The 27884-nt window shown below is 37.5% G+C and overlaps 1 protein-coding gene across 4 annotated transcripts in view; it reads left to right on the forward strand.

The window, feature by feature from the left end:
• HDAC9 (histone deacetylase 9) overlaps nucleotides 1-27884 on the forward strand; it is a 967189-nt gene that overhangs the window by 425598 nt on the left and 513707 nt on the right. For all 4 annotated transcript variants that reach the window (XM_066238685.1, XM_066238688.1, XM_066238687.1 and 1 more), the window contains exon 3: nucleotides 9539-9601. In XM_066238685.1, the coding sequence (XP_066094782.1) occupies nucleotides 9539-9601 (63 nt within the window). The remainder of the gene's footprint in view (nucleotides 1-9538; nucleotides 9602-27884) is intronic.

Consider the following 27884-nt stretch of genomic DNA (forward strand, 5'->3'; position numbering starts at 1 on the left):
TCAAACACACCACGTGCATTTACACAATTCACATATATTCATTTGACCAATCTGTTTGAATGCTGTGGTTTGCTTGGCAACAGGGAACAGGCAAATAGATGAATGACACTTCTCTCTTCTTGACTAGCTGAGTTCTAGTGTGGGGAACAGGTAGGCAACCAAATTATGAAAACAGCCAATGATTTCTTTGTGTCCATAGAAGTAGGGATAGAGTTAGGTCCTCTAATTCATGACTGCTCAGGTCCAAGGAACTTTGCCCAGGAAGTACTAATATGTGGCCAGAATTTTGAAGGATAAAATGGATTTATTACTCTTTTTTTCTTTGCTCTTAAGAAGATAGTGAACCAGCTAGGAATGTGAATTCCCTTCTTTAAACTTAGCAAATGCAAGACTTTTCTGTGAGAGAAAAGGGAAAAGCAATCCAAGAATGACGTTGTTTATAAATGCCATACTTAACTAAAGGGAATCCAAGGGTTCAAATAAAAGGCTAGAAAAGTATCTATCTGAAAAGTGTGAACTAAAAGAAAGTTACGGAGGTTAAAAACATTTTGAAGGACAAAGAAAGATATTATAGTCTGGTAAAATTACAAAGAGTTTTTCAGATAGAGAAACAGTGGAAGAGCATTCCAGATTCGAGGAAGAGCAATTACAAAGGTATAGAACAGTGGTTGGTTCTCAACCTGTGGGTCGCGACCCCAGGGGGGTCGAATGACCAAAACACAGGAGTAGCCTAAAGCCATCGGGGTCAGGGTCGCGACCCACTGGTTGAGAACCGCTGGTATAGAAGAAGGAAGGACTTGTGTGGGGAATACCAAAAATTGTCAGTGGCATTAGGTTTGAAAAAGAAGGTAAAGGGGTGACCAGGCAGTGACGCAGTGGTTAGAGCATCTGACTAGGACTTGGAGGACCCCAGTTCAAAGCCCCAAGGTCGCTGGCTTGAGTGTGAGCTTATCGGGCTTGAGTGTGAGCTCATCGGGCTTGAGTGTGAGCTCATCGGGCTTGAGTGTGGGCTCATTGGGCTTGAGTGTTCTGACATCTGTTTAAACCATGGGCTCATCAGCTTGAGCGAAGGGTCGCCGGCTTGAGTGTGGGTTCATCGGGCTTGAGTATCCTGTCATCTGGCTTGAGCATGGGTTCACCAGCTTGAGCGAAGGGTCGAGGCCTGAGTGTGGCTCTGCTGTAGCTCCCTCTCCCCCATCAAGGCACATATGAGAAAACAATTAATGAACAGAACAATTAGAGAGACTAAGGAGCCTCAATGAAGAATTGATGCTTCTCATCTCTCTCCCTTCCTGTCTGTCCCTATCTGTCCCTCTCTCTGTCTCTCTCTCTGTCTCTGTTACACACAAAAAAAAGAAAGAAAAAAGAAAAAGAAGGTAAAGGATTGCATTCCTAAATCAGGTTTGCCGTGAGAACATGGATTGCCCGAGAATTAATGATTCTCTCTTCTTGTCACTGAACTAGTGAAGATTCCACACCCATGTGATCTCTGATAAACTTAGTGATATGGCCAATTGCAAATGTTTGTACTTCAGTTGTACACCATTACTATAAATATTTTGATCAGTCAAAAATAAGTAAAGTACGTGTTGGGTTTTGTTATTTCTTAAACTTGGTAGTTGGCACCCAACTAGATGGAATTATGAAGTCAGGATTTAATTGCAACATTTAAAAGTGTTGCTATTTTCAGAGAAAGGCATTCTGGCATTCTCTTGATTTAACTGGGTGATTGAAATGGTTTGGTATGGTAAATATCAACTTGACCTTTATGGTGAGAAATGACGTGAAAAGCACTGGGTTGATTTTTTTCATGGCTGCCTTAATTTGTATTAGCAAGTGGAAATTACTCATATCACACGTCTCAAATGTAGAATTTGTTCAGATGCTGCATATAACTGAATGTAGAAATCATTGCATATCAACCTGAAATCTTTGTAATGCTCCTCACTGATAATGAAGCATTATTTCTTGTTTACACAGCATTGATTTGGAAATACGAAGAATGAACCTTGACTTACCATCCTATGTTTACTAAACTTTGTATGTTGAAATTATAGTTTCAAGACAAAGTACCATTTTTGGATATATGGCTATGAAAATAAAAATTGGAAGAGAATTCCAGTTAAGTAAAATTAGCCTTCTGATCTTGGCTATTTGGTATGACTCAAACGTTTAATTTTATATTATTCTACAAAGTAAATCTCTTTATGTAGCTGTACATTTAATATTTATTATCTTGAAAATCTTGAAAATAAGTGGAATTCTAATCACCAAAATAAGTAGTTTTGGGTAGCCTCTTAATAGGATCCCCTGGAGAAAGAATTATTTATTGCAGAAATATTTAGTGACATACTATGTGCAGGACATTATACTAAGCTCTGCTAATATTATAGAAAGTAAAAGTTTTTCAATTTCTAACTGAAACATCTATAACTAAAGGCTCTGAACTCAATGTTTAATCAATTACATAATCTTCTCTAGAATTTATGTATAATAGTTCCATGAAAGTAGCGGCTGGAATATTCTTTTCTGCATTTGTATTATCATGACTTGCACTATGGTTGCAAAACTGTAATTGTTTAATGTGTGAATGATTGACTTTCAGAGAAAATACAAATTTCCTGTGATTCTATCAAAAGAGTGTTAAGGGTTTTTTTTTATTTATACATTAAATGTAATGGGGTGACATTGATCAATAAGAGTCCATAGGTTTTAGATGCACATCTCTATAACATTGGAACCGTTGATTGTGCTGTATGCCCATCACCCAAAGTCAAATCTTTTCTGTCACCACATATACAGCTCACAAAAATTAGGGGACATTTCATTGCCTCATAGTCATTTTGAAATATCCCTAATGTTTGGAAACAGTATATTGGTCCCTCTTTACTTCTCTCCCCTCTCCCCCTGGTAACCACTTTATTTTTATCTATGTCTATGAATCAGTTTTATATCCCACCTATGTGGGAACTCATATAGCTCTTGGCTTTTTCTGATTTATTTATTTCACTTAGTGTAATGTTCTCAAGATCCATGCATTTTGTCATAAATGTCAATATATCATCATTTCTTATGGCTAAGTAGTATTCCGTTGTTTATAGGTACCACATCTTTTTTATTCAATCCTCTACTGAGGGACACTTTGGTTGTTTCTTGTCTTGGCCACCATGAATAAGGCTGCAATGAACATGGGGGTTCGTGTGTAAAAGACCATTAAGGTTTACTTGTGCCTCTATTTATAGGATTCTGCATGATCATCTTGCTTTCTCCTCCTGGGCTGGCTGTTCTGAGCCCTGTGAAAGGGGCTGATGTATAACTGGGAAACTGAAAGACAGAACCTAAACTACGTGGTTTGGCAGAGAAGTGTGGTGCACGCATGCCTGTCGCCTTATGTGTACGATGCTGGTCTCATCTGTAAACGAGAGAATCATTTTCTGGATGATCCTCCACGGTCTTTTTGTACCTTGAATATCAATGGGTCTTCTCCAGTCTCTTACCTAATTCAATTCTTTTTGTTTTGAAAAATTGTTCTCTAATTATACTGGCTAATTTGAAATTAGACCCCAAAAAAGATACTTAATCTGTTTATATTTATATTTTTAGCCATCAAATCATTGCTTTGGAAAGGATGATTTTATCTACTGGTTTTCAAACTGTTCTGTGCATTAGAATCACTTGGAGGGCTTGTAAAATACAGGCTCCCCTCAGAAATTTTGAATGAGTCGTTCTGAGACAGCACCCAGTGAATTGCATTTCTGAGAAGTTCCCAGGTGATCCTGATGACTTTGGATCTCCTAAGAGTAGAAGAAATCATCTATCAACACATCCCATTTGAAGGGAGGAGATAGGGAAGAAATGATTTTCTATCTAAGCAAGGCCGGCAAGTCTAGAGTTTTTGTTGATGTTGTTTTTTGTTTTCACATAAAATAGTTTGCTGATGTGTTTTCTCAAACCCTTTACCTGCTCTTGGGTCCAGAAAACATTTCCTTATCTGAAGAGCATTTCAAAAGCAATTATCAGAGGAATTTTATGAATCACTTGTATATTGATAATTATACTATTTAATAAGAATTGGTGATGTTTCTGCAAGAGATAGGAAATGAAAATAAATAAGCTTTTTAGTTCAAAATAAAAATTAGTACACTTTACTTTCCCTCTCCTTTCTTACCCTTTGGAGTCTATGGAAATCAAGTCTGTTGCCTGCAGACAAGTGTGTATAATTTTATTTCTGTGACAAGAGTTTGAGAAGTGTAAGGATGGGAGAAGAAACAACATGAATTAGAAAGTGGACGAGTTCTAGCCAGACCAGGTGGTGGCACAGTGGATAGAGCGCTGGACTGGAAAGCAGAGGACCCAGGTTCGAAACCCCGAGGTCGCCAACTTGAGTGCAGGCTCATCTGGTTTGAGCAAGGCTCACCAGCTTGAGCCCAAGGTCACTGGCTTCAGCAAGGGGTCACTCAGTCTGCTGTGCCCCACCCCCCTGCCAAGGCACATATGAGAAAGCAATCAATGAACAACTAAGGTCCCACAATGAAGAGTTGATGCTTCTCGTCTCTCACCCTTCCTGTCTGTCTGTCCCTCTCTCTGTCTCTCTCTGTCTCTGTAACAACAACAACAAAAAAGTAAAAAGAAAGAAATGAAAGTGGAGGAGTTCTGGTGTTTAGTGATTAATTTCTAGCTTTCCTGTAAAGCACAATTCAGTATTTCAGGCAAACAAGTATTAAATCTTACTTTGTTTAGATTCTAGAATCATATGATTTGGTGCTGCATGAAAAGTCTATGCTAAAGTCTATGTATGAACAGAGGATATATTATTGTGGTAAAATAAAGGAAGTTATACAACTTTCTTCCCATCCACTTAGACTGATTTGACAAAAGGTTATAATGAGCTAGAAGTCTAAGGCTATTTCTGGGAATATGTTGATGTCATATAGGTATTTTATACACTTTTTTTTTTGTTTTGCCTATATATCTGTAGAAGAATTAGAATTATTATATTCGCCTGACCTGTGGTGGCGCAGTGGATGAAGCGTCGACCTGGAGATGCTGAGGTCGCCGGTTCGAAACCCTGGGCTTGCCTGGTCAACGCACATATGGGAGTTGATGCTTCCAGCTCCTCCCCCCTGTCTCTCTCCTCTCTCTCTCTCTCTCTCTTTCTCTCTCCTCTCTAAAATGAATAAATAAAAATAAATTTAAAAAAAAAGAATTATTATATTCATATTTAAATGATATTTGATATTAGGATTTGATTCCCATTCCTATTTTCTATTAAACAGACCCTGTTTTTATTCCCTTATTCTTCTTCATTTTTATTTGAAGAAATGTAAAATATAATATTTAGATCAATTTCCAAAGTGTTGATTAAATTGAATTAAAATTTATCATATTGAGATATTAAAAGCTGCCTTTCTATTCTAGCCTGACATTTGTATTAGTTTTTATGGTTTTTATAATATAAAATTTAATATATTTTTTTCTTCAAGCCTGTAAATTAGATTTGTAAGTGCCTATAAAGAAACTTAGTTACATTTCTTTGCCAACATTGTTGAGATGATATGAGAAAAATTAACTCAAAAATTCTAAATATTTAAGTTCTTGGATAATGAAACTATGGTAATCAGTATACTCAGTGGTTTTTGGTTGTTGTTTCTTTTTTTTTTTTCCATAGATGAGAGAGAGAAATAAAGAGAAGGGGAGGGAGAGACAGAGACAGAAGCATCAACTTGTTGTTCCACTTTAGTTGTTCCATTGAGCTGTCCACTCATTGATTGCTCCTTGTACATACTCTGACCTGTGACGGAACCCATGACGTTGGCGTGTTGCTATGACACTCTATTCACTGAGCCACCTGGCCTGGGCCACTAGATGGTGGTTTTAATGATGCTTATTTTTCCTTTCAGAAACAAGTAGTTTATTATTTTATAATAATTATTGAAAGTCTTTTCAATATAAACTAAGTTTTCATTATCAAGAGTTGAAAGAGAAGACTGCTAACAGGAACAATAATGCTAAAATAATGCAGGGATGAAATGTGAATAACTTGGTCAAAATTAAGAGGGCCTATTAATCATACTATTTTATGTGGAATACCCTTTCTTGGGACTTCTGAGAAACAGGATAATTTCTAAGTCATTCTTTTAAAGTTTAACTTGTTTTTTATGATTATAAATTCTTTCAGACTTTTGTACTAGGAGGGTATTATTTAAACTTAAAATGACAAAAGATACATGAGTATATCGTAGCAACACTGGGATTTTTATAATCTGTTAGTTAAGGACAAGATGGTAGACTAGAGACCATGAATGCTAGACCTACTTGCCTTTTTTGTGAAAAATTTGGGGTCTAAAAACTAAAACCATCTTATACAGTGTTTGTAGATTTTTTTTACTTGCATTTCCCGTTTTTTCACAATTTTGCGCTCATTGTTGAAGACAGTGATTCGTCATCAGACACAGATGAGGGCAAGCTAATGGATGGGAGTTTTAGCAGTGATGAGGAGTTGTATGAATTTTATAATGAATAAAACTTGAGTTCAATAACTTTATGTAATACATTTTTTTTTTTCAAATTTTGGGCTCCAAAATTAAGGTGCACCTTCTACATGGGAGCGTCTTATACATGGGGAAATCCAGTAGTTAAAGATGACCTTTTAGAGACTAAGCAAGACTCTTGAGTCATAATCCCATCAGCGAGTGCTTTTGCAACCTTCAGCAAGTCTTTTCTCTTTCTTCTTGTGTAAAATAGGGAGCTTGTTTGTGTTAAATGAATGGTTTTCATTTAACTTTTTATTTTTAATATAAGAAGTTGTGGTTCAAAAGAAATCTTCCATACCCAAATGTAGGCAGAGATAAGTGAGGCTACCCTTGTTGGGAGAAGAACCTTTCTAGATGGAGACCAGTCATCTCCCAGGAACTTGAGCATCTTGGGGGGACAGAGAATTTGAATACCATTGGAGATAATCTCTAAATTTCCTCACAGGTCTACTGCTCTAGTTGGTTACATCATATGTAAGATAAATTGCATTATCCACAGTATTTCTATCCCTTGAATCTTTTTAATTTAAAGTTTAGTTTTATTTCTCTCCTTTTAATTGAATTTATATATACCAGCTATCTTAATTGAGTGAAAGTTCACTTGTAATACCAGATGGAATTAAAAGGTTTTTTTCCTCCACTGACAGGAACATAAGATTTTCTTGATTAGCTTAAGTAAATGCAGTTTGGAATAACTTCTTTTTTTAAACCTTGTAATTCATCTGTCCAAAGATAATTTTGCAAGAAGTAGGAGTTAATCTATGAAAGAAGAACAATTCAATGCTATTTTCTTTAGCAGTGGGTTATCCATCTAATGACTGAACACAGTTCCCAGCTAAATGCTAGTCTTCTCTTTACCACACACTCTTGTTGACCAGGTACCCCCCTCCATCTGACTCTTTTGGGAACTTTGAAACATTCTGCTTCTTCTCCCTTCTCTGTTGCTACCAGTGCCTTAGGAATTCCATTGTCTTTGCTGATGTAGTTTTAGTAAAGTGAGAAGGGTTCCCTTGACCAGCAGACTTTCACTTTTGCATTTGCCCTTGGAGTATATAGATCAGCGGTTCTTAACCTGTGGGTCGCAACCCCTGCGGGGGTCAAACAACCAAAACACAGGGGTAGCCTAAAGCCATCAGAAAATACACCCCCGCCAGGGTTGTGACCCACAGGTTGAGAACCGCTGATATATTGAATAGATGCTAGCAACCCAATTTGCGATGAAGAATTATTTCTCATTCAGAAATGATGTTATAACTGTACACCAGATGCTATAGAATTCTTAGCACTACATACTACATAGTTCATGTACTTTATAGGAGAATTCCCTGATGGGTGTTGGTCTGGGGATCTACCAACTGTTATAAATGCTATTTCTTTTAGAAAAGTGAGTTCTGTATTTCAGGCAACCAATGTAGATGCAAATACAGAACATTCACAGATTCATAGTTAGGGACTCGGCATATTTATTTATTGATCCACAGGTGCATATGTTCACGAATTCTGCATCCATATATAAGACAGCATCCACACTTTCTTTTCCCTTTACAGGTAAATTCAGTTTAGCCTGAGAGGATGAAATAGAGGGGCCTTTTCAGGTCTAAGCTACTTTTTAAAATTTAAATATCATAGAGACTGGATGCCATAATGTTGATAGTGGGTGCCACCATCATATTTAGATTTTATGAAACGGACAATTGCCTTACACAAATAGTGAGGGGGGAAAATCAAGCCAGTCCTTTATAAACATTTTTTATTCTGGAGTGTGCTTGTTTTCCGAAACTACCTCTCTACTAAATCTCCTGTCAGTCTTGAAACTAGAAGGCAGAAAAGCTTCTAGTGCTACAGCCAACTGCAGTGTAGCCAAAGAAACAGGCAACAAAAATAGAACACCAGGATTGCTGTGCGTGGGTGAGGCAGAAACCACATTATGAGCAAAAGCTTCCAGTATTATTTTAGAACCAATACAGAGCTCTGCACTTCTCTCCTCTCTTCCAAAAACACACACTACTAAAATAAAATGAAATGAAATGTATGTGCATTTGCCCTCTTAGAACTGTGTTTCTTAATTTATTTTACTTTATATATTTATTTATTTATTTATTTTGGTCTTTCATTCTTTGGGTGGAATCGCCAGTGTAGAAACCCAGCGTGTCAAACAAGCTTGGAGGGAGGAAAGAGTTAATGGCTTCTAAGGCCCTGCAATAGAGAATTATGGTTTGAAAGATAGAGGCTGGACAGCTGGGTTTGCTGGGGTATTTTTAAATGCATTAATGCAGGCTCCAATCACTCGGCCAGGCTTGACCTATTTTTGGCTCAGGCCGACCATTGTTCTATTTCTGTGCCTGTGGGCCATGCTGTTGTTGATTCATATGCAAATGAATTATCACTAGGTTTAGCCAACTTGAGCGGAGAGAGAGACAGAGAGAGGGAAGACACACACACACACACACACACACACACACACATACACACACATACACACACACACACACACACACACAGCAGAGGGGCACCAGCTGAAGCCACTTGCAGGACTGAGGCTCTTTGCAACGAAACTCTTAGCAGCCTGAAGAACTTTAAGCCAGGTTTAATTGGTTTCTTTTTCTCGTGGGTAGAGTTAATATTTTTCTACTTATTCTGACAAAGCAATAACTCTGAAGCACATTCCAGTTTCCCACCTGCTTTTAGTTTTCAGGATAACCTAAACTCCAGAGAGGCAGAGCATCCCCCCCCTACCCCATCCCTTCCGCTTGCACACAGGTTGGTAGCAGGGGAACACTGTCCGGGTCCTTTGGAAAAGTGTGTGCCCATCTGATCAGAAAGGAAATCATTGCCGAAGTTGATCCTCCGCTGCTTCTCCTCGGGGAGGAGGGAGGACTAACGAGGGGTAGCTCCTGGGGCCCGTGCACTGAGCAGAGATGAATCTTTCACCGAGCTGAAATGAAGTAAGAGTGATTGCAATATGCTGCAGACAATTTACGAGAGTGACTCGTGTTTTTCCTCAGATGGGGTGGCAGGACGGGAGCAGCTCTTGGCTCAGCAGAGAATGCACAGTATGATCAGCTCAGGTAAGAGCCTCTTTCCTAACGGAGACTTCGTGCCTTGAAAGGGGGCTGACCTGGGACGTTGCAGCTGAGAAAAAACACCTCTCTCAAGGATCTGCTGCTGTTTGGTGTTCATGTTGCTATTTTCTCGGTGCGTCTGGAGGGTTTATCTTTGATCCCTTTCATTACCGTTTCTTTTGCATATTCAGTCTGTTGAGGGTCGGCTGCTTCTGAATGAAGTCGCAAAGCGTCTGAGGAAGGATGGGACTGAGATGAAGTCAAATGTAGTTGGGGGTGTTTTGCTTTCCTGTGCAACTAGAAAAAGAGATCAGGACTGATTGGGAGCGTATTCTAATGGGACTTTAAAAATCAGGTAAGTTCATATTGGGGCTTCAGTTTAAATTGCAGCCTTCGCTTGACGATTTTGTATTTACAGTGTGCGTACAGAAGCCTGTCTATTTATAGACCTACCTTCTGAAATGTGTTTTGCTACAGAGTTGTGAAGGTAGTTTTAATGTGGCTTTTGCTCATCAGCCCAAAATGAAACTATTGAGGATGAAATAGGATTATTATCAACAGACGGTTTGGTTTTTTTTTTCAATGCTCTTCAAAGCCATGTGGGGAGTCTAGCACCTTCAGTCAGATGTGATGGCATAACACAGTACAGAGGTGTTACATGCAGGTGCAATGCTTTAAAGAATAGCAGCTAACAGATTCCAGTTTCTAGTTTCTCTGTGTACCTACCGGTGTCTTCAAGGAGGTGTGCCGATGAGAGATGACGCTTGTCACCTTTATCAATTTCAGCTTGTAAAAAAGAGGCGATTTTCCAGGCAATATCACTTATTTGTCACTGGTGCTTTTCATGTTGATTTCCTCTGGCCAGTTCATCAAGATTGGGGTTTGTTTTGGTCTTCTTCTGAAGGCTTCCATCTAAACTGACTTAAAGTTTCTTTCTTATATCTTCTAAGTTCCTGTATGGGCTCAGTCGTAATTATAGATCACCACCTAGACTTCATGATAAAAAGGCAACAGAAAGCAGTGTTTACTTGCTAGAGCTAAATGTGAAAGAAATATTCCACAGGTTGGCATGGTATCTGTTTTAGTGTTGAACACCTTATTCTCTTCAGAACTATGTTTGAAGCAAGTTTTCCTTAAACCTCGGTTAGTTTTGATGATTTTAAGATTCTTCCATTGACCCAGGCTTTTCACGGAATTAGACCAAAATGTCAATTTTGTACAATTTAGTATGTTTACACGAAAGTGACAGGAATTATAGTAATTGTGTCAGCTTTATCTAAAGTAAATGCAACAGAATTTCAGTAAAGTTTATTTTCTTCCTCGTTGTTGTAAATTTGACAAGAGCTTGGGGAGGGGTCGGCTGGTATGTCTTTGATGGAACTGGTCACTTAATTTAGCATTTAATTTTTTAAAAATTTTTATTTATTTATTTTTAGAGAGAGAGAGAGAGAGAGAGAGAGAGAGAGGCAGGGAGAGGGAAAAAGAGAGAGAAACTCAACCTGTTCCTGTATGTGCCCTGGCTGGGATTCGAACCCACAACCTTAGTGTACCGGGACGATGCTCTCACCAACCCAGCTATCCAGCCAGAGCAGCATTTTTTTTGAATATGGACCAACTCTTTTTAAAAAACCCAACTCTTTCAGATACTTTTCACTCTTACCCTTTCTCCTGCTGGTGCTCGTCTCTGTGTTTAGGATTTTTCTCACAAGGTAGAGAAGCAAAGCTTTGCCTTCCAGGCAGCGACTGGCCCCGGACACTGATTCTCGCTACAGGTGTTCGCAGGCTTCTCTTTCTCTGTGGCTTTGATAATTGCACATAACTTCCCTCCAACTTCAGTTGAGATTGACATCTGTCCAACAGTTCATGGTTTTTCTACACAGCAACGAAATTTTCAAGCAGGGCAGTGCTCAAGACTGTCCGTCCTACTGTTAAGTCGGCAGTTAGCAACACCGAGGTACCAGCAATTAAATGAAAAGTGATGTAGATGGACATTAACTCCCAAATCTGTCTGGTATAAATTAGGAAACTCCCATTTCTATTTATTTAGAAAATTTTAAATGTAAAAACATTTGCACCCTTCCTATCATGTTGTGTAATGTTTAATTTTGTTTTATACAATATAATTACCCCAGTCTTGATTGGGTACCTCCCCTGAGGAGCCTGGAGTCACCAGAAGTATTTTGCAAAGCATTGATACCTAGGTTCTACCCTCAGAGTTTCTGATTTAATTGGTATGGGAAACAGCCTGAATATTGGGATATTTAATATCGTCCAAGCAATCCCAATGGACAGCAAACTTTTGAGTATTGCTGATGCGGGGGAGGCGAGCGTTGGTGATGCTGGCTACTCGTTTCAGTAGGGTTTGTCCTTTAAGTTGACTTCAGAATTAGGGGTGTGTTTATCTTAGGTGAGTTACAAATCTTGCTCAATTCCCTTTTGGATCAGTGGCATGGATGTGATTGATGGGCTTAGAAATGGACGGGGTCTTTGAATCTGAAAGAGAGAAAAGACACATGGTAACAGTGCAGAGTGGTGGAGAGAGCACTGTTCTAGGAGTCAGAAGCTCTGTGTTCTAAGCTCTGTGCTAGCCCATTTTGTGATTGGTCTATTCATCTGTAACTTGAGGAATAATGATGCCCTCCTGCTTACTTGTTGGCATTCATGGGAGACTCAAATGTAATATGTTATTAAAGTATGCACTTGCTCTTAAGATTATTGTTTCTAGTGAAGGAAGCTGGACACCGGCTCTTCAGTACTGTGCTGTCTCTGATCGAGACAGATGAGTTAGATTGTATGCCACATGGGGAATGATTTTTTTGTTTTCATAGTAAATTTTCTTAGTTACCTAATAAGTCAGCTATTTTTTTCCTGGTCTGATAAGAATTAAATGCTTTCCTTGTGCAAATTGTGAGTGTAAATCAGAGTAGCTAGTATGTGTGTGTTCTGTGAAATGTCTCATGACATTATAGTCAAAGGTGGACACCTTATAGAATATGCAATTAATTGAGATTTCTTGAGATTAGTTGTTTAAAAAGCTTTGTTTTGTTGTTGTTAGCCATTGCTTTAGAGTTTCCATTTGTTATTCTAGTTCTACTGGATACTTTGCACTAATATAGAAGATTTTTCTCCAGAGATCTTTCCATGGTATTAATTGTGTTTTATATAGTTCCATTTTTTGCCCTAATATTGACCCACCCAAGCTCGACATCTTAGGTAGAACAAGGTTTCTCAGTGTAGTCTGCTAATATCTTTTTAGTTAAAAAAAAAAAAAAGCTTTATAATCTTGAATCTTAGAATTCAGGATGAGTGACATATTTTGCTAGGTCAATCTCCTCCTTTTTGGCTTGTGTGGGCCCATATAAGCGATAACTACGACAGAAACTAAAGCATGTACAAATATTGACTCGGGTTCCCTTACAGTGGCTGGCAGATCGGAGGTGTTCTGTGGTTGCCAGGCGTGTTGCTTAACACGTTGGACAGCAGAGCTGCCCGGACAATATTGGAACCATTAATATTGAGAGAATTTCCTAGAGTTTTTACAGCATTCATGGAAAATACATTGACCATAAGGAAACCATTTTCACCATGTATTCTTGCTTTCTTTTTTGCTTTTTGTTTATTTCTTTTCACGTGGATTCTACTTTTAGGCTGTAAAAGAAAAACATTTAAAACTAAATCCTGAATTTCTTTTATGGGAAATGTACCTTCACCCATTGAGAATCCTTTCTTACCCCCTTGGCATGTATTGTGAAGGGGAAAGGGAGATTTTAGATTCTGTAGTCATTTATGTCTACTTGGAAAGCAGAATCTAATTATGAAAACGTAAGTCTGTGAAATGTTCCTGTCATGTCAAGAATGACTTCTGGTATTCCCAATAATTACTGTTTTGCTTTTCTCTAACTCAGGTTATCTTCACTTACAAGGCTGTTATCAATTTGAATATTTGATAGGTAGCAATCAAAAAGCTAGTTATAAATAGTCCCATTGAGAATGGGGACAGGAGTGACTTTTTTTTTTTATTTCTGTGGACACAGGTGGCATAATTGTTGTTATAGCCTTTAAATAGGAAGGCTTAAAATAAATGCAAATTATGAATTTTAAAAGGTTATTTCGATTTTGGAGATGGGAAATCTGAAAATGGAGCACATAATTTCTTACCACTGATAGAGAATGTAGGGTTCTTAAAATAGTATAAGCCAGAAAATACCCATTTCCCTCCTCCACACCCATTGTTAGTAATAATTGAGCAAAGAAAATCACATGACCTGCTGCAGTAGGTCTCAGAAGCTAATAGTCAAGGAAAGAGTGGAAGCAGGGATCCCTGATAAGAACAGAATAGACCTAATGGAGCCTGAATCTTGGGTCTCCTTAGAATTTTACTGACAAGATGACAACTTGCTGAAAATTCTCTCCAACTCTGGAGAGAGACAAACCGAATGGATTTATTGCACTTTTGTTGTGTGCAATAGTAAAAGGATTTTGGAAGAGGAACTAGTGAAATTGAAGGTGAACCAACATTGCCTCCCTGGAGAAATGGAGGCTTGAGAGTAACACTCTAAATTGGGAAAGTGATCTGTAGTTCTTTGCAATGAAATACCCTACCCCAACTAATCTTAGAGCTTCCACCAAGATGCAAACATCAACAGCCGAATCCATGCAATTGTCTAATAATTATTTCTTACAAATAAATCACCTAACTTAATAAGAACGCAAATTCTGTAGAACAATAATTCAAAGATGAGACCATGAAACAATAGAATGAGATGAAAAGGGATATTTTAGATCTAGGGAAACAGATTGAGGATGAAAAAAGCATCATAATTATAGAACAAATATAATTCATTAGACGGAGCAGGAAACAGAATAGACACTGGTGAAAATTTTTACCAACAAAGAGGAAAGGCTTGAGACAATCAGTGGGAATAAAATGTATTACAGCAATTGGATGGAAGTCAATAATAAGAAAGACAAAGACCATGTAACAAAAAGATCATTTATGTCCCTGAAGTTGATATTCCAAAACATTGAAACAGAAGTTGATTTTGTGAAAACGAAGAAAGATCAGTTCCCTGAAAAAAAAAATAAAGCTGCAGATGAAAAGAGCTCCGGTCTTTTAGGAAAATTCACTGGAAATGATCAGATAGAGTCATAGCCTGACTTGGATATTGAATTTTAAATAAGTAATTCTTCAGGAGTTCATACAGATAAAGCAGAGACCTATGGTGGAGAAGGAAGCGTAGGAAGGAAGGGAATGTATGAGACAAGAAAACATCAAACGTATCCAATATCTAATGCCAGAAGATAATGAAGAAAAGTCTGTGAAGTTCTAGAAGTTCAATCCAATGTTCTACCCAGACAAGCTGTTAATAAAATATAGGGAAAATAGGTATGCAAGTTAGAAATTCTCAGATGTGAAATGAAACACGGTGAAGAGATCAACTTAGAAACAAAAAAATGGAATTCAGAAGTAGACAAAACATAGTAAGATGAGAGGGCAACACTGAATCCATTTAAACAACTATGAGATTGTGTTTGTAGGACAGAAAGCGAGTTTTATAAAGTAGGGCAATTAAAAATATTCATAAAGCTAACCAATATGAGGCTTTGGGGTAGGAGAGATGGAGGGATGTGCGAAAGTGTTAATATCTTCTCCCTGAGAAGGGACAGACTCCCTGCTGCTTAAAATAGAAACATATAGTCAAAAAAAAAAAAAAAAAAAAAAAGACTACAGCTTTTGGGCTTTCAGCTCAGTGCGGCTTAGGTACAGCTTGCTTCAGTTGTCCCCAATCTGGGTTCATGCGACACCAGCTGCCTCCACTGTGCCGCCAAATTTCAACCCCAAAGCAATCAAAGTCATACACTCGAGGTGCATCGGTGGGGAAGTCAGTGCCGCCTCTGCCCCACCTGGGTCTGCCGCCAAGAACCAGTGGTGGTGACATTGCCAAGGCAACGCGATTGGAAGGGTCCGAGGATTTCGGTGAAACTGACCATTCAGAACAGACAGGCCCAGACTGAGGTAGTGCCTCCTGTCTCCCTCCGTTCAGATCAGCAAAGCCCTCAAAGAACCTCCAAGGGACATAAAAAAGCAAAGACAACATTAAATATGGTGAAAATACCACTTTTCATGAGATTGTCACAACATTGCCCAACAGATGCAGCACCGATCTTTAGCTAGAGAACGCTCTGGAACCATTAGAGATCCTGGGGACTGCCCAGTTTGTGGGCTGCAATGTTATGGCCACCACCGTCATGGCATCATAGACGACATTATAGATGACATTAACAGTGGTACAAAGGAATGCCCATCTAGCTAAGAACAATGGAGGAAAATATTTTAGACCTGACTGGCCAGTGGCGCCATGGACAAAGCGTCTGCCTGGGACTCTGAGAACACAAGTTCAAAACCCCAAGGTTGTCCGCTTGGGCATGGGGTAGCTGGCTTGAGTGTAGGATCATGGACATGACCCCATGGTCACTGACTCAAGACCAAAGGGTCTCTGGCTTAAGTCCAAGATTTCTGGCTTGAACAAGGGGTCACTGGCTCAGATGGACACGCCCCCACCTCAAGGCACATATGAGAAAGCAATCAGTGAACAACTAAGGTGCTGCAACTATGAGCTGATGCTTCTCATCTCTCGCCCTTCCTGTCTGTCTGTCCCTGTCTGTCCATCTCTCTCTCTCTCTCTAATATATATATATATATATATATATGCAATATATATTTCAGTTAAAGATAATCTGGCAACCAAAAGTAAATAAATACATAAATAAATAAGACTCCAAACACTGATTTTCAGAAACAGTTTCTTTATACACTCTTAAGGGGGTTGTTTTTGTGTGTGTTATTTTTGACAGAGACAGAGAGAGAGAGAGTCAAAGAGTGACAGAAAGGGACAGACAGACACTTAGGAAGAGAGATGAGAAGCATCAGTTCTTTGTCGTGGCACCTCAGTTGTTCATGATTTCTTTCCCATATGTGCCTTGAAGGGGGGGAGCACAGCAGAAAGAGTGACCCCTTGCTCTAGCCAGAGACCTTGGACTCAAGTCAGTGACCATGGGCTTCAAGCCTGCAACCTTTGGGCTCAAGCCAGCAACCATGGGGTCATGTCTATGATCCCACACTCAGCAACCCTGCACTCAAGTCAGAGGAACCCTCACTCAAGCCAGCGACCTTGAGGTTTTGAACCTGGGTCCTCAGCATCACAGGCCAACGCTCTATCCACTGTGCCACTGTGCCACTGCCTGTTCAGGCCAATCTTAGTTCTTTTTGGACATAGTACCTCCTAGAAGCAAGCATTTGTTATAGTGCAGTTTTTTATTGTTAAATTAATTTAGATTTAATGATGTGTTTAAATAAAAAATAAATGATATTATCTCATTTTAATAAAACTATATTTTTTCTCTATATTCATTTCCCAGAAGAATTTATCTATGGGACAAAAGAAATCAGGAAAAATTTTGTGTGTAGCCATGGTGCTGAATGGTAGAGGGGCTTTCGCTTTCATCATCCTACTTTTTTTGCCCTGTTTGAATTTTTATAATATGCACATATCTTCTAAAAATGTGTTTCTTACGCAGCTGCACACAAAGCTACTGGGCAGGATATATGTGCAGTGATTGATTATAATAGTAGGATATGAGTGCGGTTGTATTCCACAGCAAGCGACAGAACATTCTACTCAGAGTGACCAGTGACCAGGAAGTAGATCGTTTCATGAACTAGCAGTGTGGTTAGGCAGCGCAGGGCGGTCAATAATGTCAATAGTATTATGATCCTTCTTATTGGCCTTCAAGTTCCTGTCATAACAGGGTTGTTTCCTCCAGGAGTCACAGGTTGACTGTCCTTGTTCCAGGCATTGCATCCATTTATGCCTAGTCAATTCCAGAGGCATAGAGGAGAAGCTTACTTAGCCTTCTTGGGTGTTTTTCTAAGGAAGAATGTTTTACTCAAAATTTCTCTAGAAAATCATCCTTTGTAACTCATTGGCCAGAGTCACACTGCCTGCCATTGTTTTCGCCAGTCATTGGAAAGGAAAATGGGATGACTAGCACGACAGTTCCTTAGAGCTGTGGCTGAGCCAGGGAAATTCATACTGCAACTAATAATGTAGTTTCTATGAGGAAGAAGAAAAAGCAAGAAGAACAGATGTTAGCTAAGCACCAGCGGGATTTGTCCAGGGTATTTGTTGGTGGTTGGAATTCTCTTCTTTGTAATTTTCTTATATAATTATTTTTTCTTAGAACACATTGTTTTCACATTTTTAATTTTATTTTTTAATTGAATTATTGGGGTGACACTGATTAACAAAATTATACAGCCCATCTCTGTACATTGTATTCACCACCCCAAGTCAAATCTTCGTCTATCACCATTTATCACGCCTACACCCTCTTTCACACCTCCTCCTTGCAATCACCATACTATGTCTGTGTCCATGAGTTTTTCTTTTTTTTTTTTTTGCTGGGTCTCCACATACCCTCACCCAGCTCCCCCCCCCCAAAAGCTCTCAGCCTGTTCTCTTTCTGAGTCTGTCTTTATTTTGCTTATTTAGAACACACACACACACACACACACACACTTTTGCTATTGGTTTATTTTACCTTTTCTTTTTTAAATTTTATTTTTCATGTACAGTTGACTTTCAGTATTACTTGGTGTTAGTTTCAGATGTACAGTCTAGTGGACAGACAATCATATATTTTACAGAGTGACTCCCCCTCCCACCAGATTTCAGGTATCCACAGTCTGTGATTTTCTTCAGCTTGTAATTTTGACAGAATATAATTAATTAAGTGAAGGAAGGGGTCTATATAATTTCTCTATCATTATAGGTCTTCATTTTCATGAAGATATGTATCCATTTCAACACTGTTGTTATTTTTTTTTTTACTAGTACCAAGTGGGAAGACTTTCTTAGCACTATCTGTTGTTAGAAGGAATCCTAACAATGGGACCGAGGTAATCGTCATAGAAATCTGGGTCTGTCTAGGTTGTAAGTCATTTTTTTTTTTTAGAAAAGAGGAAAAGTCAACATTGTAGACTGGTGCATTACAAGCATTAATTGAAGGCTGAGCAAAATATTCCTTTAATATTGAGATACAAAGAATATAAAAGGAAATTTATCTAATAATGTATAAACTTTTTACTACATTAAAGGAAGACTATCTTAAAGATAATCAGAATGTAATTTCTTTGCCAGTATGTTGTTTGTAATTATTACATGTTACAGTAATGAAGAGTTTTAACAATCTGGAATGGTAACTGCATTTTAACAATTCTTTTCTGAATTGGAATACTTTGAAAACAATTTAATTGGAATAAAAGCCTATGAAAATGACTTGAAAAACAAGCTTTCTCTAGATGAAATGCAAAGATGTTTTGGCATGTGCTTCGAATCAGTGTGGCAGTGCTGTGGTCTGATTCATTCTTGAAAGGAACTTGAACTGTCAGTGGTCAGCCTGGCATGCACGGTGTCCTCACAGTGGACAGGCTTCCCTTTTCTCATCTTGGGAGAGTGACCGTCAGGACATGGGAAGACAAGATAATACCTTGTGTCCACTAGTTCCATTTTTCTTCCACTAAGTCAGTTACACAAAACAAATTTAATTTTCAAAAGTTTTTACAATGCTAAATGACCTGCACTTTTACATGTTATCAGAGAATATTATATTTTAGGGTTACTCTATGATGTTCTGTTTTGTGAATAGAAAACTAAGTATTCCTTATATTTTTTGTAATGCTATCAGTTCCATTCATTGTTTTAATGTGAAATTTTTGATAGTAAAAGAAGTGGTGGGCCTTTTATATATAGTGCTTTTAAAATACCCCGTAATTAAATCCAATGACTACTACATTTAAGGAAGAAGGAAATTTACCAAACCACAAAGTGTAACTAGTCATTTACTTATGATTAAACTCTTTGCATGTTGATAAGGTTGGAAATACCCCAGAAATTCATTTTCTTGCTTCTTCCCCTCATGGTCTACCACTTAGGATAGAAATGTTTAATTCATAATTTATATTTAGTATTGACACAGTTGTAGCCATGTGGGTGTGATTTTTAATTATTTGAAGTAAAATTTTGATGGGTGTTTATGGCATGACATTTCCAAACTGGGTGAAAATATGAGAATGTCATAAAGTTTTTTTCTAAATTTGAAATTAAGAACAAGCAAGAAAATTTCACTGAATTTCCATTAAATTACATTGTGGCCTGAGAGTTCTTATTTAGTACAAACATATTAACCCATAATTATTTTCAGAGAACCCCATGAACTAGGAAAGCTCTTTGTGAAAGTCAGTGCAATTTAGATTTTATTTTTCATGGTGCTTTTTGCATCTGCTTACAAATGAGAGTCAAGTGTGTAATTTGAATATGTGATATTATATCAATAACTACTCATTTTAGGTTATAAAGAGAAAGTATAACCATTGTTTACTATTATTATGGTTTTTCTACCACATTCTACTCTGATCTAGTTGTTTAGTCTCAATTTAAAAGGTCAGTGATGGGACCCATGTTTTTTCATCATTTTTTTTATTACTGTCATTATTATTATTGATATAATAAGCTAATGTTTCAGAAGATTTTCTGTACCAGGCATTGTTGTTGTTGTTGTTTCATTTAATCTTCTCCACAATTTGAAGAGATATACAATATTTACAGTTGCAGCAGGATTTATATTTTGCAGATGAGGAAACAGTTTCAGAGAAAGTGGCTAAAGGTCCCCATGGCCAGAAACTGGCAGGATCTGGTTTGAACTTGTTCTTGTTTACCATGCCCCTACTGCTTTTTCTTAAAGAGAAAACTATTTAGCACAGGATAATCTTTTTTTTTCATATCTGTTTGGTGCTAAAAATATAGAATCAGCTATATTTGTCAACAAACATCTAGGCACACTTCTTAGCCTTGGGAGGTTGAAGGCAGAAATAGGCATCTATGCGGAGAGCATTACTGGAGGAGCCTTCGCATTCCATGTGCTTGGTAATTAAATTGGTTGAAATGAACACTGTCCAGGGTTGAGACAAACTTGAGGCAATGAGCAGACACTGGAGACTAATATTCCCAGTGCATTTGGTATATGTTTGCCAGTGCTCACATACATCTCATAAATCATAAAGGCATGGTTTGTGTCACTTCCACATAGCACGTTATTACTAATATATTTTAGCAAAAGTTATTTTTTTCCCAAATGTTAGCACTGTGGGAGACTATTTCTTTTGACCAAAATGTTTGAATTATACACACCTTGGTTTTTAGTTAAAATTGGTGGAAGGTGGTCAATGAAGTCTGTGTCTACATTAAAATCCTGATTCCAACATATAACATCCAATTCTTGAGCCAGAAGAATGATCTAACTAACAAAATTAAGATTCTGCCTATTTTGAATGCATATTGGTCCAGTTTGGGCCCATTTGGGACATTTTAGGTGAAATATGTATAGCAGTGTTTTCATCTACCAAAATATTATATTATACTTTATTTTATTTCATTGGGTGAATATTGTATGTTCTGCAGGTGGCTGATGCATAGAATTCAGTAATTAGATGCTAATCCAATCCAGTTATTTAGGAGCCAGCTCTGGTTTCCATCAAGTATTTTTTTATATATATAATCTTATTTGCTGTGAGAATCTTGAGCCATTTTTATGAATCAATACATCGTAAAAGCGTTATTGATTGTCATTTTAATGACCGGCATGATTTACTGCCTTCCTAGGGGAAAGAAGCTTTCATAAGATCATTAAATGCATTAAAGTCTGCAGATACGTCCATGTCTGTGGCTGTCTGTAGCAGGCTGGCTCCGCTGGGTCAGTTATTCTTAGCCTCGGTATTTCTATCTTATGGCATGGCAGGTCTAAGATTAGCTTGTTAGGCGTTATCATGCCATCTGAGTTACCTCCTAATATAACTCTACACTGGAATGATTATTTATAGAAAGAGCATTCTGTCATTTTGGGGTTATTTCTAGTAGTTTAAATAAAGAAGAATAACATTCAAGTGAAACCACAGATTCCTTCCTGCTGCCAAAACAACAAGATAACTGTCTGCTCACGGGGCAATGATGTTGAAGTGTATGCTTAGGGTGATTGCAGAATTCTTTTATCCCGGCCACCTTGACAGAAAGGGGAGTCTTTTCGGTAGTGATGTGTAATGCTGGTGGAGAGGCGAAGAAGCAACGCTGATGCTTTCTGTCACAGAGCACAGAATACTCTGGTTGATGATGACAACAAGAGACACACACGGTCTATTTTTAGAAACCGACACTGCCAGGCTCTCTGGTTGGTGTTAATATGGCTCAGAAATAGGGCTCCTCACTGTTGACCTTTCCAGTGAAAATGTCATTTTATACTACACAAACATGCATGCTCACACATTTTTTTTTCTTTTTTCAATTTGCAAGAATATCTATTCTTAAGATTTTAAGCTAAAAAAAAAAAAGCTAAATTCCATAAAATGCCTCCATGGGATAGAATATTTTTTTCAGTCTCATGAAGATTGGGCTTAAGAGATGGTTTATGAAAAACATTTGAATATTTTAAGTACAATGAATATACACACTGCCTATAACATGTGGAAAAATAGGTAAATGTACCTCACAACTGACTTTTAATCATTATAATACCTGTAAAATTATATCACATATGCTTCTAGCTTTATTGTAATATTATATAAAATATAACTACAAAAGATATGATGAATTAATGTACGTTGTTGCTTTAAATAGATGAGATAAAATTCTCAATATATAGAAAGGTAGGATTAACCTCTGTCAGTTGTTCTGATATAACTGACTCTTGATGAACCCAACAGAGTTCATGTACAATAAAATGTAGTTTCACATTTGAGAACTGTTCTGTTACCTTAATTATTAAACTGTGTGCTTAAGTCGGCCTTAGTAATTGTCATTTCACTATAAAATTAGAATTGTGATTTAATATGCTTAATTTGAATTTTATATTTCCTGATTATTGATTTGTAAGATGATGAAATGTTGCGCTGGCTGGATGGCTCAGTTGTTTAGAGCATGATCCTGACATGCTCAGGGTTTGTGGGTTCGATCCCTGGTCAGGGTATATGGGGGAACGGGTTAATGTTTCTGTCTCTGTCTCTCTTTTCTTTTTGCTCTAAAATTAACAAATATATATTTTAAAAAAGAAAATGTTAAAATGGTTTTAATATACTTCATGTTACACATTAATCAAAAAGTTTTACAATGGATAATTTAGGCTCTGTAAAAAACATTTATTATTTTATTGCTTACCAAAAAAATCTTTTAAAGTGATAAATATTTGTAGTCTTTAATTTTTTTATTTATTGATTGATTTTGGAGTAGTAGGAAGTGGGAGAGAGAAACATCAATTTGTTGTTCCACTTATTTATGCATTCATGGGTCTATTCTATTTTTCTTTTTTTTTTTAGTATTTAAAAAATGTTTATTTATTGATTTCAGCAAGAGAGGAATGGAGAGAGAGAGAGACAGAAGCATTGATCTGTTTCATTATGTGCCCTGACTGGGGATCGAACCTGCAACTTTGGTGCATTGGGATGATGTTCTAACCAACTGAGCTATGAGGCCAGGACCTAAAAAGTTAAATATTTTTTTTGTACTGTGCTGTAATATAAGGCTTCCATTGACCATTAGGAATTTGCAAAATGACAGACAAGAACAGGAAATCTACAGCAATTCAAGTGTAGTCTCAAGGAAACCAAGATGTAAATAAATTCAGAGGGTGGGAGTAGAGGCAATTGTAGGAATGAGTTGCATCCTGACCACTCTTAATTAGCAGGTTGAAGGTTTGGGGAGGTGATGTAATCGTTTGAAGCTTTGGAAGCTGAGGTCAAATAGTCATTCCTGTGTTCATTTAGTCTCTCAAAAATATTTGCGAGCCAACCATGTGCCAGGGACTGGTTTCTGAATGGGAGATACAACTGTGAAACAAGACAAGACTCCAGCTTGGCTGATTACACTGGGGAACAAAATTTTTATTGCATCCACAAAAACACTTGTTCTTACCTAATTTGAGTGTGCTGATCTCAAATCTGACATTAGTTTTTCTCTGTAAGCTACCTATTTTAGGTTTTCATCTTATTGTAAAATTTTCAACGTTTAGTTTAACATAATGACATAGAATGTCTTCTTGGGCAATCATCCTTGTGAAAATATAATAATTTATATAATGCAGTAAATACACTAAAAGATATGATTGCATCAGAATTTGTATACAATTTCAAAATAGAACATATTAAAACACTTATTTTAATCATAAAATTTGCGCAAAACTTATTTAAATTCTATTCAGGCAAAAATTTGCGTTTGTGGCTCTTGCGTTTGTGTACTTGTTGAGGACAATCTCGTTTGATGCTCCAGCAGTAGTCTGCCATCATATTTCTGTCCCATCGCCCCTGATAACGCTCTTCCATTGTCTTCAGATCTTGATGAAAGCATTGTCCCTGCTCATCACATCAGGTTGGCTAAACTGCTGAGGGGTTATGACTCTTTGGCATCAGAAGAAGACCGTTCACATTCTACAACCATTTCCTCATGCATCTTATCAAAATACACTTGATCACCATGTTCACTTTCTTTGTCTTTGGAAGAAGTAAAACCTTTGAAAACTGGAACCGGGAGTGTCTCAGAGTGTGAGATAGGTCGTATTGCTGAAGAAATATTAGGATATGTGATCATATGCCATTTTTTCTAGCCGATGCCCTTTGTATGGATCAGACAGAAATAACAGTCACTGCTGTGGTCCTTAGGTTCATGCCAAACCATGGAAATACCAAAAGGTATTCCTTTGTGTTTTCCATTTGTCCAGTCATGAAGCATTTCCTTACAATTATGACACACAATATGAGGAGCCCAATTCTTGTCTTGATCGCCAAGGGGAACTTGAAAATAGGCAATATATGCACGTGTTACAAATGATGAAATATTGTGCCTTTGACATTGAAGTGTGTAACAGTCACATATGTAACAGAAGGTGTCAGGACTATTCTTACATTTACACTACTCGAAGAAGCCATGATTCAATCTTAAAACCAAATAAGAGGATGTTTTTATCAGATAACAATTTTTTACATTTAAGAACAACTACAATTATGTAAAAGTGATGTTTGTAAAACATTAATTGCCTTATGGTTATGTTCAATTCAAGAATCGTTGCACTTTAACTTCAATTTAAAAACCAATGCATCCATTAACTTACAAAAAGAAATTAAAATTGCATGAAAAATAGAGCATGCACCAAGAAACGGATTTCAGATTTGGAATCAACGATGCAGAAATATATAGAAAAAGTTCTAAAACCTCATGCAACAGAAAATGAAAAAAAAATTTGTTCCCCAGTGTTATCCAGTGGAATGATGGACAGAGAAGGCTACTTTAGGTGGTACTAGTACTAAGGAAAAATGAAGCTACAAGTGAGATAGAAAGTGACTGATGATAGCAAGGGCAGTGTTAGCTAGGGCAGTCACGTCAAGTTTTTTGTGGACGCTGTGATATAAAGAACATCTTCCCAATAAAAGTAGGTTTTCTATCAACATTCCATTTGGGCTCAGCCAAACAGAATGAAAGCTCAGTTAGAAAAGAGCAGAAAATGTATGGAACTCTTGGTTTTCACTTACTTCCTCTGCCTTGTGCAAAGGATGGGGGAGCTTTTATTGGGGTGGGTGAAGAAGCCGGGGAAGGCTGTTAGCCATGATTTTCTGTTTTCCAAAGAGACTGGGAAATCAGGTGACTTCTTCCTAGGACTAATGTTATTGACTAGAAATTAAGCACCTTTTAGACTCCTTTACCATTGTTCCTTGCTAAAGATTCATCGATGCCTCTTACCTCATTATGCTGAAACTTACTATCTGAACAGTATGAACCACCCTTGTGGTTTACTGAAATAAATAATTCCTCTTCCTATAGGGGACAAAGAAAGAAGGGGTACATAATATCTTAATTTGCTGAAGTTAGAAGCCTGAGAGTATTTTCTCATAAACACACTATTACTCACTTCTGTAAAATACAGTATTTACTACACTGTCATTTATTGAGCACTTACAATGATGCACCAAGTATTTGAATTCAGAGATACCATGTGTCAGATAGCAACCTGTTAGATGGCTGGAGAACTGTAACCTTCTCCTAACAAGATATTTAGAATAGGTAGTCTTTATTGTGTGGGAGAGTGGATATATTTGTGACAAATTGTTACAATCTTTGAATAGAGAAGTATTTCATGGAAGTATGGAAGTGATAGGTCTGGGGTTTTTTTTGTTTTTGTTTTTTTAAGGGAGAAACAGCAGTGTGACAGCTAAGAGCTATTTCCCCACATGTCTGCTTTCTCATGGATAAGGAACAATGATGGATGCACATAGTAAGATGGACAAACAATTTTTTGAGGGACTGACACATTATCTCACATGCTTGATGCCTCATGGGGTTTCCCCTCAACATTCCAAATGGTCTCAGTCAAATGGAATGAAAGCGCAGTTAGAATAGAGCAGGAAGTGTTCTGGGCTATTTTAATCTCCACTGACTTCTGCCTTGTGGAAGGGATGGGGAAGCCTTTATCAGCAGGTAGATGAGGAGCCAGGGGAAGGCTGTCAGCCACGATTTTTCTGGAGCTCCAAGAAGACTGGGTCTGAGCCAGACTCCTGGCCAACATGCTTTGTTGGAGTCACAGTGTAGCTTGAGGAAACCCTTTTTTCCCCCAGGGTAGTTTTAAGCTAGATTTCTTGTTTATCTGTTATTTTGTGTGTGTGTGTGTGTGTGTGTGTGTGTCTGTGTGTGAGTGTGAACTAATAATTAGCTATTTCCTTTTTCTGAAATACCCTCTGCTCCGTTCCAGCTAGTCTTCACTGGGACAAATCCTAACTCTTACAAAGACCAGTTCAAATGTTTCCAAATTTCTCCTCCTCCCCATAATACTCGGTAGCACTTCCCTCATTCTGTTTCTCCCTCCCTCTCCCCTCTCTCCTTCTCCTCACTCCCCATAGTCCTTTATTACCCTTAGAACATTCCCGTTTTCTGCCTTACACTGTGGTTATTTATGTGTGTATCCCCCATCCCCCCAATTAGTTATAAGCTCCAAGAGGAAAAGGATCATGTTTTATGTCTATTTTTATTCCCTACCGTCCCTAGCACATAATTTATCCCTGACACTATTTTTAAATAAATGAATGAGTGATTAAAGAGTACAGTGGTATTTGCGCAGTCTGTTTTTATAAAATTTTTATTTTTTAGAAATGATCCCTTTTATGTAGAAAATGAACCTGCAGTTTCATTGTAAATTTGAAAAATATAGACTTTGAAGGGATGCGAGACCTTGACTCAAAGTTAAAACCATCCGTTATAGAATGTGAGTCAAGACTGACCTCCACTGCTTTGACAACGTGTTTATGCCTCTTCAAATATTTTAATTATTATTAACAAATAGAATTTTGGAATATTCTTATTTTCCTTGATTTCTCAGTGAATAATGCCAATAAAAATGTCATGAGATATGGGACTGCATTCAAATGTGAAGTGTGAACTACCTAATTTAAGAGTGCCCTAATATAAATGCGTACTTTTTAGCCAAGGAGAAGAATAAATTTGGTTGTGCAAATGATTACAGGTGTATTTTATATTATTCAAACATCATTTCACATTTAATCCCGTTTTCCTCTTTGTGATATTTTTACGTAGAGAGAATTTTCTTACATACAGGATGAAAATGGATGGATTTTCTTGGTTAACAATAGTATCAATTTGAAACAGTTCTGCATCTCAGATTGGCTGTTTAGACCTCATCTGCATTTATTCAGGCACTATTTAATTGGCTATATTCTTTTGGAAGGAAGCAATGAGAGAAGATTTTTTTGGTAAACATGTCAATAATCAAATTTTGAACACCAAATATATCAGTGATTTTAAAAAATATCTCACATAAATGTCAGAACAGGGAATTCACAGAGCGAGATATTAAGGGAAAAACAGATGGAAGGAATGAATCAATTTCTATACACAGCTATTCAAGGAGAAGAATGAAATAAATATTTCTATGTGTGAGTGGGAGAGGAATGGTGAAGAAAATAAGGTGTACTCTCAGTAGGGAAAAAGATACACCATTTTTTGAGGGTAGTATTTTTTTTTTTTGCTTTGTTTATTGTTTGTATTTGTTCTGATTTAGACTTCAAACTCAGCCCAAGTTAGGATAAATTAGGGGCATGAAGGCACAGAAAATGAATTGAGCTAGTTAATAATATGAATACGAGCCAAGGAAGAAGTTGGATCATACAACCAGATTTTGCAAT

Source organism: Saccopteryx bilineata, chromosome 7 (genome assembly GCF_036850765.1).
Source record: "Saccopteryx bilineata isolate mSacBil1 chromosome 7, mSacBil1_pri_phased_curated, whole genome shotgun sequence".
In the NCBI taxonomy this organism is placed as follows: Eukaryota; Metazoa; Chordata; class Mammalia; order Chiroptera; family Emballonuridae; genus Saccopteryx; species Saccopteryx bilineata.